At 43.2% G+C, this 18,295-nt stretch overlaps 1 protein-coding gene across 1 annotated transcript in view; it reads left to right on the top strand.

Moving 5' to 3' along the window:
* PPM1E (protein phosphatase, Mg2+/Mn2+ dependent 1E) overlaps window positions 1-17,757 on the top strand; it is a 66,517-nt gene extending 48,760 nt beyond the window's left edge. The window contains exons 2-7 of the mRNA XM_082776406.1: window positions 4,032-4,150; window positions 8,737-8,936; window positions 10,374-10,562; window positions 11,771-11,914; window positions 12,188-12,281; window positions 12,550-17,757. Coding sequence (XP_082632532.1) covers window positions 4,032-4,150; window positions 8,737-8,936; window positions 10,374-10,562; window positions 11,771-11,914; window positions 12,188-12,281; window positions 12,550-13,616 — 1,813 coding nt within the window. The 3' untranslated portion in view covers window positions 13,617-17,757. The remainder of the gene's footprint in view (window positions 1-4,031; window positions 4,151-8,736; window positions 8,937-10,373; window positions 10,563-11,770; window positions 11,915-12,187; window positions 12,282-12,549) is intronic.
* The last annotated feature ends 538 nt before the right edge of the window (window positions 17,758-18,295 follow it).

Raw genomic sequence — 18,295 nt, forward strand, 5'->3', positions numbered from 1 at the left:
TCATTTTTGAGATGCTTCAAAATGTGTTTACTTTGTGCAGTTGTTTATGACCGTGTTAGCTGCCTGCGTGAGATGAAACCTGCCTGTCCAGAGCTCCCACTTGCCTGGGTATTCCTTTTAGCACTTCTGGCAGCAGATGAGAACAGAGAATACGGAGCACAAAAAGCTGTGAGAGCTCCATAAATCTTGTGTAGGTTGAAAATATCATCTTGATATTTTCCCTTCACTTGTGCACCTATCTAGAAATCTCAGAGTATTTCATGAACATTGAATTAAGCCTCCTACAGCCTTCCTTCCTCTCCTTCTCTCCCTCAGGAAGTGCCCTTATCATCCCCTGTTTGTAGGTGAGGAATTGAAGGTCTGGGTGGTGAAGTGACACGTCCAAGGTCAGCTCCTGATTTAGTGGCATGGCTATGAATAGTCGTAGGTATTCTAGCTCGTAGCTCTCTGCTAAACGAGATTGTGCCCTCCTGCTTTCAGTTTGCCACAACTTCATGACTAAGAACATTTGAATATCTGGAACGGGGCGGAAGAATTGCTTTTCAGCCAGCCAGCAGGTAAGCCTTGGTTGCACCAGCAGCTGGGCACGAAGCACCTCCCGTGTCCCCGTGGATCCTGTCTGCAGCCACTTGTTCTGGGTGACGGAAGAGGTGAGGACAGCTGAGGACTACTAGAGGGAGTTATCTTTGGAGTGTGGGTCTGTGGTGGTTTGGGGGATGCGGTAGGTACTTGTCTGAGTGTTCGCTTTCACTCTAAAACCAAAGATACCAGACCTGGTTCTTCATTTGTCTCAGTGTAGCAATAATGAAGTGTCCTGCTAGCACTTTGACTTCAAGATGTAATCTATTTTAAAAGCAGTCAAAAGCTCCAGTTCAGTCTGCTGTTCCTCGAAGGGGAGAAGTAATTCAACTAAAGCCCTCTCAGAAGCGAAGTAAGAGAAGTGAATTTGGTGTCGTGCTAATCAGGAAGAGGAAATCATCTGTCTGCATCTGGTCACTTTGCTGCTTACATGGCACAGCCCTATAAAGGCTACATAAGAAGCTTTGTGATGAACAAATGTCAAGGGCAATTAATTCTTTGGCAGGCAGCTGTTATTATTAGGACAAAGAGTGGCCAGACATAGAAGGAAAGCCTTCAGCCGATTTATTTTCTCTACCTTTTCTATCAAAATTGATAAGTCACTCAAACCTCAGTGGTGACCTTTCCTGCAATGAGAATTTTAAATTTGCCATCTCTCTTTTTTCAGTAGGAGACCTTGGATTAGATTTAGAGCACAGAGGAATAGCTCAGAGAAAATGTTTGGAAAATCTTTGCCACTTTAACGCTATCAGCAAGGAGAAGAGTTGTGTGTTAAACTGGTAACATAATAATCTGTGGGCTGAGTCAAACCCACTTCAGACTGTTTTTCTCAAACTTAATTGATGGAAACTGCCCACTTTTAGGTTTGATTTATTACCTTAGCAGAGTTATTCCAGGATTGCTGCAATGCAACTGTGGGTGTTCTAAACATGCCCACACTGCCAGAGAATCAGGAAGGATGTACTTAAAAACCTCTAATTTATCTAATAACATCTTTAGTGGCTTTTTGTGTAGGTTTAGTATTGTAATGGAAATGCATTCTTTGGCTAGATAAAGAGCTCCTGGGTGCAACTGCTGCAGGGACACGTAAATAGCATTTGGAGCTGAGGGGGGAAGCACTCTGTCCAGCTGCACAGGCTGTAAATGCACCTTTTGGTTTTGCAGTCTGTCCCTATACATGAAACAGTGTCTGAAGTGCCAGCTACGAGTGCCCATGGCTGTGTGTCTTTGGAGACGTGGCCTCCCCCCTTCCCAGCCCCATCGGATGCAGCAGAGGGGCTCGTGACTGGAGGTCCTTCTCCTCTTTTGTCGAGGTCCCAAGTGTCCCTTTTAGCATCCGTTGTCTCCGTTCTTGAAAGGCATGGAACAAGTTTGGTTCTCCCCCAAAAGTTTCTGCGCTGAGCTGTTGAGGGTGAGCCTTGGGCAGGGAACGAGCGCGGGCTCCTGCTGGTCCCAGTACGGGGGTGCCTAAAGCAAGCGCCGTCTGAGGGAGGCTGCTGTTTGTAAATGCTTTCGGTGTGGATTCTTCTGCTGAGCTTTATTTAGGTTGTGCCATAATAAATAATCTCGCTCTGGATTTTTTTTTTTTTAGAACACTGCTCTGGTGGTGTTGCTAACCGCTGACATAATTATGCTGTCCCAGGCATCGCAATCTCTCGCTTTTGTTGTAACATGGAAATTGCATGCAACACGAACAGCAACCGGTACTGCGGCTCTGGGGAATGGGAGCTAATAATAGAAGTGAAAAACCTGTTCTTTGTGAGCTAAATAAAGGCAGACAAGACTAGATAGAAAATCAGCTTCTACATGCGCCAGAAGTGAAGGAGGTCCCGGTGTGTTTTCCTCTCGCTGATTACTCTTAGCACCAGGCGTTGCCGTATGTAAATAGGATCAGAGTTCCTGCGTGGTGCTGGGCAGAGCCAGCCCGAGGCAGCTGATTTCCTCAAGCAGTCGCGCTTCATTAGCGCGCACGTTGAGGCTCGGCCGTGCTGCGTGAGCGGAATGCTCAGCTGCTAATTCGAGGAAATGCTCTTACTGCTCTTACTGGCGGCGCAGCAACGCGGCGCGAGCGGCTCTCTGCATAACTTCGAGGGCCGGAGCTCGGCTGGTGACAGCGCATCACTCGGGAAAGAGAGATTTATTGCTAATCTGCTATTTAAATAATTGATGGACGCGTCGAATAGCGAATAACACGGGTCAGAGGACTCCGTTTGTGTACGTTTCCTGAATGTGTTACATAACCCTGCTGTTTGTAGCAACAGTTGGTATGAAGGATCTGGAAAACACGAGGGTGCAACGGCCTCTCGGAAAAGCCCCGAGTGCAACCATCTGCCCTGGGCACCAAACCATGAGGGAACGCAAGCAGCGGCCATTCTGTGCTCTGCAGGCCCCCCAGCAAGGCCTGACCGGTCCGTGCTTCAATTGTGGAGGTTTGTCCACTCCAGACCTGGCTGGACGGATGCTTCTAGGCTGGCACCTCTGCTCTGCTCGTGGTGCAAGCATCCGCACAGACTTACTGGGTCCAAGCAGAGAAATAGGCTCAGCGAGTGCATTGCTCATGGCTGGCCTGCTCCTTGGGCTAGCTGATGTAGGATTCTGTTGCAGATGGGCTGTTTCTGAGACTAGAGCTAGCTCTTGTCTCTGCGTGGTCCTGCAGGGGTGGACACATCTCAGCAGGGCCTTGTTCCCCCTGATGATAACTGGAAGCTGGAGGTTTCAGGCTGCCTCAGCAAGAGACGCCTGGAAAAGTTAAGGCAGACCAATGGGTAATACACAGGTATGCATAAATGAAGGGCTATTAAACTCCTCTTCGATGAGAAAATGTACATTGAAGTGGCCTCGGTTTGCTATAGATTAATTAACCTTGGAATTTATCAGGTTTAATTAAGCTACAGTGAGTTAAAGCCACTTTTCTCTTGATGGAGAACATTCGCAAGGGAGCTTAATTCCCTTTTAACCTTATGCAAGTCAACTTCAGACTTCCTATGGGCCTTAACTTGACTCAGTGTTGCTTGGTAAGGTTTTGGAAACTGAAAACTGAAGACTTCTCTTATCCCTTGGAATCCTGACTCCATTTCTTAGGAGGAGCTGGACAGAAGGGGCTTTAGATAAGAGTGTGTAATGCACACGTAGAAAGTGTGCACTAAGCAAGGATTGAAGGCAAACTCTGCAGGGGGGAGACAAGTCTAGATTTGGAAAGCAAATAAAGACTAAGAAATGGAACATTAAAACGTAAGGAATGTAAGAATGATGCGATGCTACTAAAATCTTTGTGGTGAGCTTGAGAAGCTCCTGCTGCAGGGTTGCAGTGCTGTTTGACAAAGAAGACTCAGAATTTTTACAAGGCTTGGACAAGGTCCACATTCCAGTTTGTCTATAGAAAAGCATTGTTATGTATCAGCCTGACTGCAAGTTACCGTGCTAAATATATGTGTATTTCTGTTCTTTTTCAGTAACTGCCCTTCGTTTCTGGCTGCTGCTTTAGCTAGAGCAACTTCAGATGAAGTCCTTCAGAGTGATCTTTCAGCACACTACTTACCAAAGCATGTGGACAACGCCGATGGGATCATACGTAAGTACATCTGTGCATGCTAAAGTACAATTCTATGTGGTTTGGATCTTTCATCTATATAGGGTACCAGACTGTCTTGCAGATAACTCATAGGTTTTAAAGTCATCAGTGTCTTTAGTGATCCATCTAGTCTACCACGTGATTGGTACTAGATTTTCCCTAAATTAGCTCCTGCTACCAGCTAGCTGAACGAGATTGGACTAACTTCACTTGTAAAGTAATACCCTGTTGTGATATAAAAAGATGAATGGAGAATTCACCACCTCTCCTGATAGCACTAGTGGCTGGTTTCTTAGTCAGAGGTTTCTCATTTTTGAATATTAACCTGTGTAATTTCAACTTTTACCATTACATTTTCTCTCTCTACTTATCTGTTCCTTTCTCTGGCTGTACTTGTGTCTTTTATTAATTTTTGCTCCGTAAGACCAGGTGTAAGTCAATCCTTTATTTTAAGTGCATCTCCATATTATTTTAAGTGCATCTCCATAAAGCGTAGGACTGTAGCTGGTGGCCCTGAATTTCTTTACAAGCACTTGTGATTATGTGCTCCTGCTGCTTGCTTGCAAGCATGAGTTGTTCTCCTTCATTCTTAGAGGAAAGTCAAAGATATGTAGGAGGAGAGAAATTAATTCTGAATTATTTGTCAGTGTAGTTTTTACTATGGCATTTATTTTTTTTTATAGTTTCAGCACAGGGTAGTATAAACATGTTTCATCCTTAAGAGGAAAATTTCCTTGTCTCCATTTATCTTTGTTAGCTGTCAAGATTTTTGCAGCATCCAGTTCAAGGCCAAGTACCTTCCATGCATTAAAATGTTTCAGAATTCTGCTGACTAAACAAACAGCCTTGAAAAAATTTCTGGGATGCTTATTACAATAAAAATCAGTGTTCCTCACATGTATTGAAAGGAATTCTGTTGTTCCATCTGGAAATTACTGTCACCAAGCCACTTTCTCCATTCCCTTCATTCCCAATTAAAACAAACAAACAAAAGATTCTGGGGTTAAGTAGGAGATACAAATCTGGCTACTTGAGGAGGAAGATTCTCATGTATTTTTCAGAGGCCTTTGCAAACCTGAGGAAAAAAAAAAGTGATGGGTTCCCTTTTGTAGGCACTGCTGCCTCCTCCTGCTGAGCAGGTAAATGGAATAGATTTGTCATTGTTCTGGCTGAGCAGCCTTCATTAATTTCAAATTGAGATCTCTGAGACTTGCATAAATATTTGACAGTCTCCAAGGAAATGTTGACTAAGCCTCCACACTGAATATCTAAAGAGTTCAACAAAAAGAAAAAAAAAAAAAGGAAAAAAACCTCACACCTACAGAAATTTCCATTTAAATATATTTAAATCAGTAAATCTGTAATACACAGATGCAAACAGAGATTGGTATGTGTACGGGCTGTAGCAGGCACTAAAAGTATGAGACTTCAGACATAGTACATTGGGGTGAATTGTCATAATGAAGGTACTTGAAGATAAAATATGCCCTTACAGACGCAGCGTAAGGCATTACAGTATGAAAATAAAGGGGTAGAGAAAGACAGAGAACATCTTCTGGACCACAGTGAAGCAGCGATTTCATATGAACACTGCAATTTCACAGAAATGATAATTTTCAAAACAGAGCATTAGCTTAAATAGTACAAGGTTTGGCTAATAAAAACATAACGAAATTAGGGGTATTCATGCAGGACTGCAGGAGATTTAATAGCAAAAGATCAGTAACTCCATTCTCGCCAGCTTTCTTAGTAGGAGTCATCTGAGAAACCCAGGCTAGTTACTTAGAGAGCTGGAATCGATGAGTGCCCTTAACTGATATCATAGAGGGGACTTTAATGCTTTGAAAGAAAACAAAGGGAGCTGTAGCAGGTGATGGAAATGGGATTTCTACATCTTCATTTTTTGTGCTCAGGGTTCACTGTTCATCCTAATGATGTCTTGACTTCTGCAGAATGTGAAACCAAGCTGAATTTAGCTCTCTACCTTTGATGTCCAATTCTGTGTCAGCTTTTCTTACAAGCCCAGAAAGATTTTTATTCTGTATAATACAAGAAGACATCTACCTGATTTGCTTCAAGTTTGAATTTGCTAGAAGAAAAAAAAAATCCAAATTTTCTTAGTGGCACATTTCATTCTGAGTAGAGCAAAGTCAGAAATCATTGCATGCTTAGGACTGGTAAAAGAAACTACTGTTGTGCTGCTGGAAAGGAGCTAGAAGCCTCATGAAAGAAGACTGCTAATCTGAAGAGAAAGAAAACTGTTCAGAGCCCACAAATGCAGGAATGTAAAAATACAGGCTTGAAGTATTCAGGGTGACCATGTGTCTTTGGATACCAAGAATAGAATCTTACAGTCATAGGCCATGGCTGGTTCTTCTCTTTCAGTTGAACCGGAGAGGAACAAGGGAGCTTCAATGAGAATTGAATGACATTTGTTTTCCTTTGAAAGGTCAGGTTAAGAGCTAAGAACATCTGGTTTTCTTGATCTGGGGAGGAAGGTTTTCTTCTGGAGCTTTGGCACTGTTAAAGAGCCACCAAGGGAGTCCGTGGACTGTGTTACAAGGTGGAGGTATCAAAAATACCCAGCAGACTGCACAATGCAAATTGCAAAGTCCCATTACCCAGTCTTTCCAGATGCTAGGAGATGGGGTTACTCTAACCAAGACAGAAGGAGGTCATTGGCTAGTCAGAAACCAGAGTTCTTAAATTAAGGAAAACCTTGGTCAGTGACACGTCTACAAACCTGAGTTCTGATCCCTGTTGTCACACTGCCCAAATTTTCAGGAGAGGCCTTAAAATTTAAGTACTAAGAAACTGAATCTTATTACTGCCATTCTCTGTACTCTGATTTTCCACTAAAAATCATAATGATGCCTGAGTTGGGTTTCCCACTAGCTGTGGTAGAATTAAGTACTACTTCCATCACTGGGGACTTTGGAGCAGCAGGAGGGAAATGAAATTCTCCATGACACAACCACAATGACAGCTGAGTCAGCCCTGGCTCAGTGCTGCAGCATTAACGAGTGATGAGTAATTTACAGCTGTGAGGGGGTGGTTTGACTGTTGTGGGCCTTTCTCCTGTTTTAACCTCAGGAGCAATTATTGATGATGCTGACAGTACGAATACTCCCTGCTGGGGAAGGGTATTTAGTGTTTCAGCACAGCAAATTGGTTTACTCCGTTCCTCCCTCGGAGTGATGCTCTGAATTATAACAGCTATGTGACACCAAAATGTACACCCTTCCCCTTCATATATGCCCACTAGAAAAAAAAATAAAAATAAAAAAGGAAGAGTAAGTCTGTGGGGGTTTCCTTCTGGAAAATTTAATTTGGACATTTCAGGCTGTATGTGTTCCCTCTTTAAAAACAGCACAGAGATTCCTGGTGACCCTGGTGCGAGCAGGATAGGTGTAGTGGGAGAACTGATACTCATTCCTGTGGTGGCACTGGGTGACCCAATTGTATGATTTCCAGAAGTCAGGACTCCTTCCTTCGATTATACGTATAGCTTACTTCCATCTTAATGGCTGCTTTTGAAGATCAAGCTTGAACCAACTCGTAAGCAGCGGAACTGGGATGATACTTGCTGCTAGGGATCTTGGCTTCCAGATCATTATAGCCCACATCTTGTGCAGACCTAGTACTGAAAGCAGCAAATGTTGCTTTGTAGGTTCTTCACAGGGTTTCTGTGAGGGAAGGGCCACAGCATCTCTCAGTTCTACTCTTGCATTTGAGCTATTCCTCTGTGAGATGTGATTGACGTGTAGGGATTGTTGTTTAGCTTTGAAGATCTCTGGCATTGGTGAATGACCAAGATAAAGGAGATTTTGGTATGTTTGACTCTGATACTTACTTCCTGTTTCCCTTCCCTGAACTTCAGAATGACTGACAGTGCCTGAGTTTTCACATTTTAAAATACTTTTCAAGAGTGACAGTTCAGCATTTTCTTAAATTTAAGACCTTTATAGTTTTTTTTTCACTTGCTCGTGCAGATTTCTTTGACGTGCTGCCTATTTGGGAATCTCACAGTAATCTTATGCAACTAAGAAGGTACCCGAATTTGTACACTGCCGGAGCATCTTAAAAGGATGCTATTATTTTCTGCAGTTTATTTACCGTATTGCCTCAGTTCTGCAGTAAGGTGTTGTTGTGAATCGGTGGTTTGGTCTGAAACAATACATCACTGTAATGGGTTGTGTTTTTCGTGTGCGATGCTGTATGCCTTGAAGAATTCCCTATCAGGGCTCTGTGGCACAGCTACACCACCCTGTGCAGAGCTACACGGGGGATCAAATGCTGAGGGAAACATACTTGCTTTTCATTTTTCCTGATGCTGCAAATGAGTTCCCCAAAGGCACGGAGGAATGTTTAGACTAAAAAGACAAACAATGAGCTTTGCACTGATGAATGCTGATTATGGTGAGTTTGGCTTCCTCTTTTTATGTATCAGCAGCCAGAATTTCCCTGCTGACATCCATCTCAACTGCTTGGCTAAAATGGTTTTGTTTCATCTTTGTAATGTATGCAAAAGAAAAAAATCTCAATAACACTCTTAGCCTTTTATTTGTGGTGTTTGCTTCCCCCAGAGATTGAGACAGTGAAGCTAGCCCGTTTAGTTTTTAGCAAACTCCATGAGATCTGCAGCAACTGGGTGAAAGACTTCCCACTCCAGCCGAAGCCCCACCGCTACTACGAGACATCCATCCATGCCATCAAGAACATGCGCAGGAAAATGGAAGACAAGCACGTCTGCATTCCAGACTTCAACATGCTCTTCAACCTTGAGGTAAAATGAGATTCTGTGGAAGGTAGCTACATGTGCTGAATACAGTTTACATTGCTGGGGGAACTAGGCAGTCTTTTACTGTGAAGACAAAAGCCATACATGTGATGGAACTGAGAAGGATGGAACGTCAGGAAGCAAACATGCTCCTAAGTGAGCTCAGTTGATTCTGTGATTACAGCAGCTGTATGGCAGTTTCTGTGTAGTGTATATAAAATAAAAGAGCAACTTTCCTAGACTTCTGGTGAAATACTATCTAAACAAAGTTTGTTTCTGCCCCATCTTATGTAGCCACTCATGCAGTGGCCGAAGAAGTGACCTGCCATATGCAGAAGGCAGCCCTATGTTTGTGAGAGGCAGCTGATGCATTGTATTACCTGCAGGATTGAGGTGTTTTGCCTATCTTTTGGTAGGAAGAAGTCAAAAGCAAGAGCAAAGAAAGAAAGTTTAAACAAACAAACACAAAATTTACAGAACAAAGTGCAGTTCACACAAGAATCTAGCAACATGAGTAATTTATTGGAACTTGGACCAGACTTCCCTCTGTTAATTTCTTTATTTGGCTACCAGTCAAATGCTCGTGCTTGCTCTTCCTTGAGATATAAAACTGGACACAGAGAAATGGCAAGAAAAAGAAAATGGCAAGAATTTTACCATTGGGATCAGGTTGCTGTGCAATTGATTCTTTATTACATTCTGTCACTTTAATAACCATTTTCTATGCCCTATCCAAATTCTTGCCTTTAAATGATATTAATGCAAACAGAGGCAGATGTTTCCTTTGCCTGTCAATTGTCAGCTTTCTTATTCCAATTTGTGTTGGAGCCCATTACTTAAAAATTACAATGTACAAATATTCTAGTCACTGAGATGGCTGTCAAGGTTGAATTGGCACTGACAGCGGGTTGGTGTGTTATATGTCTGAATAGGCACAGGAGTTGATGTCTCTGGGTACAGAGCTTTGTTTCTCTGTTTGAACAGATAAGGAGAAGCTGAGAAAACTGACTTGAAGATGAGTGATTTTGCTGTACTTGATGTGTGAATACAATCACGTTTAATTATCTGATGAGAGAGTACATACGGGTATTTTAAAAACAGGCACCTAAGGTGATATGGATTAGATTTAAAAAAGGAGGCAGGGGGAAGATGAAAGCAGAGGCTAGCTGGCTTCACATTTTAACCGTACAGGCATTTATCCCTGGTGGATTCCAGTGTCAATGTAGACTTCACGCAAACTGTATTGTTTCCCATTGATGAAAGTGCAGATAGTCTGAGTAGCTTGTTTTTCTGGTGGAGTCTGGCTCTAAGTGCAGTTTAATGCTGGTGAACGCCCACAGAGGACATCACAAATCTCAGGCTCAAAAGTTTGAGAGACAATCCAATTAACTGTTTCCATTGCTTTCTCTTTTAGTTGTTTTCTCAATTTGTTTTCACTGACAGGACCAAGAAGAGCAAGCTTACTTTGCAGTGTTCGATGGTCACGGGGGAGTGGATGCTGCCATCTATGCCTCCATCCATCTCCATGTGAACATGGTCCATCAGGAGATGTTTCAGCATGACCCGGCAGAGGCGCTGTGCCGAGCCTTCCGTGTGACCGATGAGCGTTTTGTGCAGAAGGCAGCCAGAGAGGTGATTGAGAAACGTGGGAGAGAAGGGCTAGATTCTGAAAGTATTAACTGACAAATTCTGTGTATGAAACAAACAAACAAAAACAAAACAAAACAAAAAGTTGGCTGAATATCATACCACTGAGACAGACAGAACAAGTTTCCAGCACATCAGGCTATCAGAACAGGTCTCAGACAGGAACAACCAGAATTTGCATAGATTTGTTAGCTTTCTCAAACACTGCAGGCTTGTCTGGTGCAGCTATGAGTTGACCTGGAGAGTAGGAGTCCTAGTGTTATCCACAAACCTCAGTTTCCAGTGCAGTGGGGCAGCAAACGAGGCAAGATCTGTTTGTGTGCTTGAATGGAAGCTCCTAAGGAGGATCAGGGAACCAAACAGGTGGTGCAAAGCACCCCTTAGTCCCAGAACCATATAGTGAAGATAAAAATGAAAATGACTGAAGAAATGCTGGTATGAGTCATCAATAAATTGACTGTGGTGTGCTGGGCTAACAGAGGTGTGTGGCACACAGCACTGCCCTATTAGCGACCTTCCTGCTGCCTTTGTTAGCAGGGTGCACCAGGCGCTGAGCTGAGCACAGCGGGGGGCAGCACGGTGCTGTTGGTGCCCAGTCTGTACTGGTCCCAGTGGTGGCCTTCACGTTCTGTGTAAATGTCACCCTCGCACTTCTCACAACATCCAGTTCATTTAGAAGGATGCTGCTGCTGTTCTGATGTTCGCATGCTAACTAGGTTTAGTCCTTGGGGGGCTGTGGTTTTTTTTTTTTTTTCCTCATCTACAACATAAATCTTTCTTAGCTCCAGAAAGCAAGAATAAATGGATTGCCTCCTAGGCCTCCTAAACCTATGCCAGGGCTGAGTTAAGTGCAGGGAACTTGAGGTGCTTACAAATAAACCTCCCTCCGAGATCATTAACATGCATGCATCTCTATCAGCAGATAGGAAGCAGGCCCGGGAAGTCAGCTAGAACAGCAGCAGATCACTGGCTGAGCCCAGCTTGTGAAATGTGCTTCCAATTCAAGGCGAAATCAATGACTTGCACTGGTGCTGGGGGGCTGTTGCAGAACAGTCACAGCAGTAAGGAAAGCGCTGCCCATTCCCCCTGAGAACAGGCTGCAAGCATCCTAGAAAGCCCGCATGTTCACATGCTTTGAAATGGTTTTGGTTTGCTTATTTAAAACTGTAGGCTTTTTTTTTTCTCCATTACAGAGTTTGCGTTGTGGAACCACCGGGGTGGTGACTTTCATCCGAGGAAATATGTTGCATGTGGCTTGGCTTGGAGACTCCCAGGTTATGCTTGTGAGGAGAGGCCAAGCTGTGGAACTGATGAAACCCCACAAACCAGATCGAGAGGTGAGAATGGCCTGTTCTAAACTGACCCACCCACCCACCCGTGCTTACCATTGAAGCTGACAGGTATTGGCTTCATATGGCATTCTTGGACACTGAATGTTGCTTTGCCAGTGTCTCTCAGAGTGGCAGACTATGGCCCAGTTACTCTGGTTTGGCTGGAAGGTAGCATGAAAATCTGCAAATCCTTTGTCCTCATCTGGAGGGGTGTTCAGAGTGCGATGGCGAGTGCTAAGAGCTCTGTTCAAACAACTCCTGTGTTGCCTTGCTGTTTAGGACGAGAAGAAACGCATTGAGGCCCTTGGTGGCTGTGTGGTCTGGTTTGGAGCCTGGAGGGTGAATGGGAGCCTGTCAGTCTCCAGAGCTATTGGTAAGAATGGGCTTTAATTCCTTTTTCAGCCTTGCTTTTCCTTTTAATTAAACTTTCATTTTCTAGTGATCAAAACTTGAAATACAGCTGAAGATACAGCTGTGAGCAGTGACCTCTATTTTTACCTCTACAGTCCAAGGGGCTGTTCCAAGTAATCTCTTTAACTCGGTGATGAGAGCCACCGGCTCCATGCTGTGTTAATAAAAGGCCTTCCAGATGCTGTGGCTGCAAACCCACGGCCTCGTGTCTGTGTGTTGTTTTTCCACAGGGGACGCTGAGCACAAGCCATATATCTGTGGGGATGCAGACTCTGCCTCCACTGTACTAGATGGCTCTGAAGACTACCTCATTTTAGCCTGCGACGGCTTCTATGACACAGTCAATCCCGATGAGGCAGTCAAAGTGGTGGCTGACCATCTAAAGGAGAATAATGGTGACAGCAGCATGGTAGCACATAAATTAGTGGCATCTGCTCGCGATGCCGGTTCCAGCGACAACATTACTGTCATTGTGGTATTTCTCAGGGACATGAATGCAGCAGTCAGCGTTAGTGAGGAGTCGGACTGGACAGAGAACTCTTTTCAAGGTGGGCAAGAAGACGGTGGGGAAGATAAGGAAAACCATGACTGCAAACGACCGTGGCCCCAGCACCAATGCTCAGCACCTGCAGACCTAGGGTATGATGGACGAGTGGATTCCTTCACTGATAGAACTAGCTTAAGCATAGGGTCCAGCATTAACCCGTTCGATGATCAAGGCTATTTAGACCTGACAAACACAGAAACTAGTACACCTAAGAGTGCCAAATACCTGCCACCAATTCAAGTGTTTAGTCCTGGTATACCAAAGAATGCGAATTTGATGAATGGTTTAACAGAGAAGAACGAATCACCAGAGAGCGCCGCATCATCAGCTTGTGGACAGAGCGATCCCAGGGAGGCCAGCGCTCCCCTTAGTTTGCATGCTGCAGGGCAGAGCATCTACAGGGGGAAGGGTTTGTCTCCGATCTTCTTTGGGCTGGAAGATGAACTGTTCAGATCCTTGGGAAAGCGAGTTGGGGTCTTTCATTTCCGGTTCTGTAATGGGAAGAGGCGACGAGGAGCCAGGCTCAAACCAAAGTTTCACACGCCCCTCTTGGCTCGAGAGCCTTCCCACAGAGAAGGATCGGGTCTGTCCTTGCCTGTCCAAAGCCGCAGTCACGCCAGGTCGTTGGTAAGACACTCCCCGTGGTGGAGGCTGGCTAGGCATAACGCTTACCCTGAGAGCATGTTTTTGATGCGAAGACAAAGTAATTGTATACCAGATTCGTACCTTCATCAATGCTGTAAAATGTAACCATCCCCCTTGTGTTTCCCCTTCAGACTCTCCCAATAGACATTCCCAAAATAAACTGGCATCATCAGGAAGCAAAAAAAGGTGGGCATTTCAGAACGGTACTACAGTCCCCTGCAAAGCTCAACCCACGTGTAAATAGACCTAGGAATTAACAAATGTAGTTGTTTCAATCTCAACAAAGTTTGCTGGTGGTGCCACCCTGAGCAATGCCACAGCCACCCCCACCCACAAGTATCCAGCCACATTCACTAGCGAGAGCCGAGCTGCTGGGGCACTGAACAGACACTGGGAGGGAACAGTCCTTGAGCCTGCAGGAAGGTGAACCCGAACCTGCCCGGGAGGTGTCTGGAGCAATACGTCAGGAAGGGTTCTGGTTGAGAACTGCCAAATTTTTTAGAGTGGGGGGGAAGTTTCCGTAGAAGTCCAGGTTGTGTGGGTTATTTTGTGTTCTGCTTTCTGTTTATTTCAGGCTAGCATTAAGATGAATCAGAAAATTACATCCACTTTTGCAGGTAAAAGACTAAAAGCCATACAAGGTTTTACCAGGTAACTTAGGAATGGACAAACTAAGCTCCTGCCGCTCTGTTCTCAGACTCCGATTGAGGTACAGACTCATAATTTACCTATTATTTTTTTTTCCTGTAACATAAAATATGGAATATGAAGAAACCTTTTTTGTAGTTTTTAAAAAATATATTTCCTATGGCTAGAGGTACAGCATAGGGAATTTCGTATCTTTCTGGTGCTTTTAGTGGCATTTTTCTTGTTTGTCAGTTTAGGAAACTGTTCTCAATTAGTTTTAATCAAATATAATTGTGCTTAATGCTTTGAGCCAACCTCTTTCCACCGTAACTTCATCTCAGGTCTTAAAACAAACCCATGTCTGTGGAGACGTTCAGTACGATGCTACTGCCACTCACCCAGTCAAACCAGAGAACTGCTTGCTAGGAATAATGAGCAATTTGATGAGATGTTTGGTTTCAGTAATGATTTCTGGATGGCAAAGACATAAGTGAATAAAAAGTTGCAGCATGAAGGACGTCAAGATGCTGTGTCTACAAGGACCATCAGTGCTGCAATTTGGTGATTTCCAGAATGCGTCAGAGCGGGTGCCGGGCTGCCGGCGCAATCCGGAGTGAATGCAGATGAGCAGGGGATGTGCTTGGGGTTTAGTGCAGAGGGTGAAATCCGCTGACAATCCAGGGCTCTACTTCGGTTAAACCCAAATTCAGAAGGAAGAGTAAGGAGTGTCAGTTGCCCTTGTGTTAATAAGCAGAGCACTGCTTGTGGAACTCGGAAACAGACAAACAGAGGGTACCCACCTGCTCTGCCCTAGCCCTGAGGCGCTGTTAACCCTTAGGGGAGCATTAAATTAGGACCTAAGTAAGCAGACTGTTCCCATCAGCTCCACTCAATGCACATCCTGTTCCTTTCATTTGTTACATGAAGACATTTGGAGTAGTATGAATAACGTAAGTCTTCATAAGCATTTATTGTACATCATACCATTTTAGCAGTAACAGTTTAATAACAGTGTTAGTATTTAGCTAGAATTTGCAAAGTATTTTAATATTATAAGTAGTCAGGAGATTATTCAACACGATGAGATGGCGAGGTTTGAATTCTGCCAATTTCCGCTTCTCCGATCTTTGATGCACTATTTTAAAAGCAATTTGATGAATAGCAAAAGGCTTTGTGAGTAACCAGGAGTTGGAGTGTGGCTTTAGATTCCTTTGATCTTATTCAGAGATTTTTTTTCTTTTTTCTTTTTATCTTATGGGATCATTGGCTCTTATCTGTCATCTTATTAAGCCTTAGCTGTTGTCAACATTCTCTTTAGCTGCAGCATATGTTCCAAGTTAGATTTACTAAGGAAATTTGAGAAACAGTAAAATATGCAACTCTGGGGCATCTCTGTGGTGCCTTTGTTTTAAATTATTCGCAGTAATAACGATGCAGTGAGTCCATCTTATAGCGTGCTTCTGAGAGAAAGGTGGTGTAAGTGCAATTGTTTCTATGAGTAATTAGAATGACAAAGTGTTACGAATGATAAACTTCTTCCCAGTCTGCAGGAGCAGTTGAAGAGCACTGGACTGCATGTGTGCTGTTTTGGGAAGGATATAGCTTTTTAGGTGTGGATTCATACATGATAATTCTGCTACTCATACCATTTATCTTGCTAGGAGAAAAATCTACCATCGTAGTTCCAGTGTGGTCAGGTAAAAAAACATTGTATAGATAGCAAGTGTTCATTTCTTCACTAAATGCATATTTATAGAGTAGATAGGAACCATTTGTAAGGTAAGTCCTTTAAAGTTCTATAATATTAAAAGTAGTGGTTATTGGTCTGATATATGCTGCTCTTGATTCTACACACTAGACAAAAAAGCAGTGCTTTGTGAAATGCAGTGTTTTCTCTTAATGCCACTGGTGATAGGAAGTAGTTCTCTTCAGTTCAAAATCCTGTGCCCTTACTTGCTGCTTGCTAACGTAAGCAATAATCCCCCTCTAACGGTATCTAAGTGTTCTGTATCTCGTACTTTGAGTGTCTAGCTGGTGACAATGTAAAAATATTAGGTTAATATAAAAGTATCTAATTGTATTTATTAACTGTTGATACTGAGATTGTCTGTGACCTGTGTTTTGTATTTTTATTGTGCATCTTAGTGGTGGTGAAATTTGTATAACCAATCTTTCCAATAAAGAGCTGAAGTATCCCTTTTCGCGTTAACACAACCCGCATCAGTTTCAGTTTACGTGTTAAGCGTGTTTGCAGAACTAGGAGGTAGGTAGTGAAAACATTTTTTTTTTTTAATTATGTTGGTTTTGAGAAATGGGCTTCAGGCTTTGTCTGAAGCTCCTCAAAACTCACTCGTAAGCTATTCACTGTGAGTACTAGAGGGATTCGCTCAATCCCCACTCTGATAGTTTCCTGTGCACACTTTTTAAATGTGCAACTCTGAGGAATGTCTGCGTTGCAGAGAGCAGTATAGCACCAGACCAGGGAGCTGTTAACCCATTTCGATTTGCACTAAAGGTGGGTGGAAACGCATGTATATAACTTTTTTCTTTTACCTAGAAGTGCCATCGATTGTCCTTGCAAGTTAAAACCATTCAGTATTTGATTTAGATTGCATCGTAACACTGAAGGACAATATCAAAGCAGCCTAACTTACGCCACATTTATGGTGGTACATTGTCATAAAAACTCCACTCTGTTTTTGGAACACTGTGTGTCAGTGAGAAATGCATGTCCTATGGGCAGATAAGATGAGGCATAACGAGTTCCGTGTTTATAGACATGACTGCTGTAGTTCAGGTCCACTATCTCCTCACTAAATCCTCCCTACCCTGGCAATGTTCTGCAGGAAAAAAAAAAAAAAAAAAGAGAAAGATTGGTCTAAATTAGGGGCTGTTTTAGCACAATTTATTCACTCAGCACTAGTCACATAAACAAAGCCATTGAAGGGGATACCGCAGCTTTGTTCATGCCTGTAATCTAGGGCAATCTTTCTTTAATTCATACCCTCTTTGCAACAGGAACAAAACTTTCTACCCTTGTATCGTGCAATAAGTAAGAATGAAGCACTAACACAACCTCTGACTTAAATGTTCATACTTTTTTCCAGTCCCTGATAAGCAGGCGATCGCACTATACTTGCCAGCACTAAAGCTAAAGAAAAACTAAATCCCACCTCTTAGGGTCTAGTACAACTATTGTATGTCGCAATTGCATCGTGTTAGCGTTTTTTTTTTTTCTTCTCCCTCTCCTTCACTCTGGAAGACATCTTGAACCAAGAACAGGGGAAGTTGGCTGAGATCACCCTGAGTACTTCTACGCCCAAACGCATATTTGTGTAGATAGCCAGGTGTGTTGTCAGTTGCTGCACTGGGTGCTCCTGTTGAGCTATCTGTGTTACCTTGTTCATGAAACTAACATGTTCTTTATAAAGTGAATAAGTTAAAGCTAATCATTTAACAGTGTTGGGACTTTCCATTTGCAATCTTGTTCTACAGTTCACATATGAGTTTATAGTTATAACCATGTATTAGTCATCCATATTTTATTTATGCTGTTTATACAGAAAAACTGTTGAAGTTTTACCAATATCTTAAATAAAACAGTAATTTAAACCACAATTCAGCTAGTCTGTTTCATTAAAAGCTAATGAGGACAGCAACTAACAGTTAAGTGTCTTCAGCGTGGTAAAAGATGACTTCTTTTGTGCAATACCTAAGGAAAAATGCCATTTCACTGCTGGGCTCTAGGGTACCTACACAGGGAAACACCAAGGTGCACTACAGCCCCTGGCTGATCTATTTTACAGCTACAAAGGCAACGTGCTGTCAGGGCACAGTCACTTTCAGGTCCAGCTCACAGTAAGTTACTTAAATCAGGCATCCCAGCCTGTTTCCCTACCTCTTGTTTAAAATCAGCTTTAAGTTCTTTGTGAGGGCAGCAAAGCATGAGGGCACTGTTTTTTACTGCAAACGTTGGACACCAACTCCAGAGCAGATCATGTGGCCAATTAAAATAATTTACTTCAGCTTGGCCCTCTTTGTAAGAGTAAAGCAGCTGTGAGTGTTGAAGAGGCAGAGCTTTGTGATTACTGCTAATTGGGCTGCATATACTAATCAACATGCCACCCTGTACAACAGTAAACACTCACGCTCCGCTA

The sequence above is a fragment of the Aythya marila genome, assembly GCF_965140915.1.
Source record: "Aythya marila genome assembly, chromosome: 20".
Taxonomy (NCBI): domain Eukaryota; kingdom Metazoa; phylum Chordata; class Aves; order Anseriformes; family Anatidae; genus Aythya; species Aythya marila.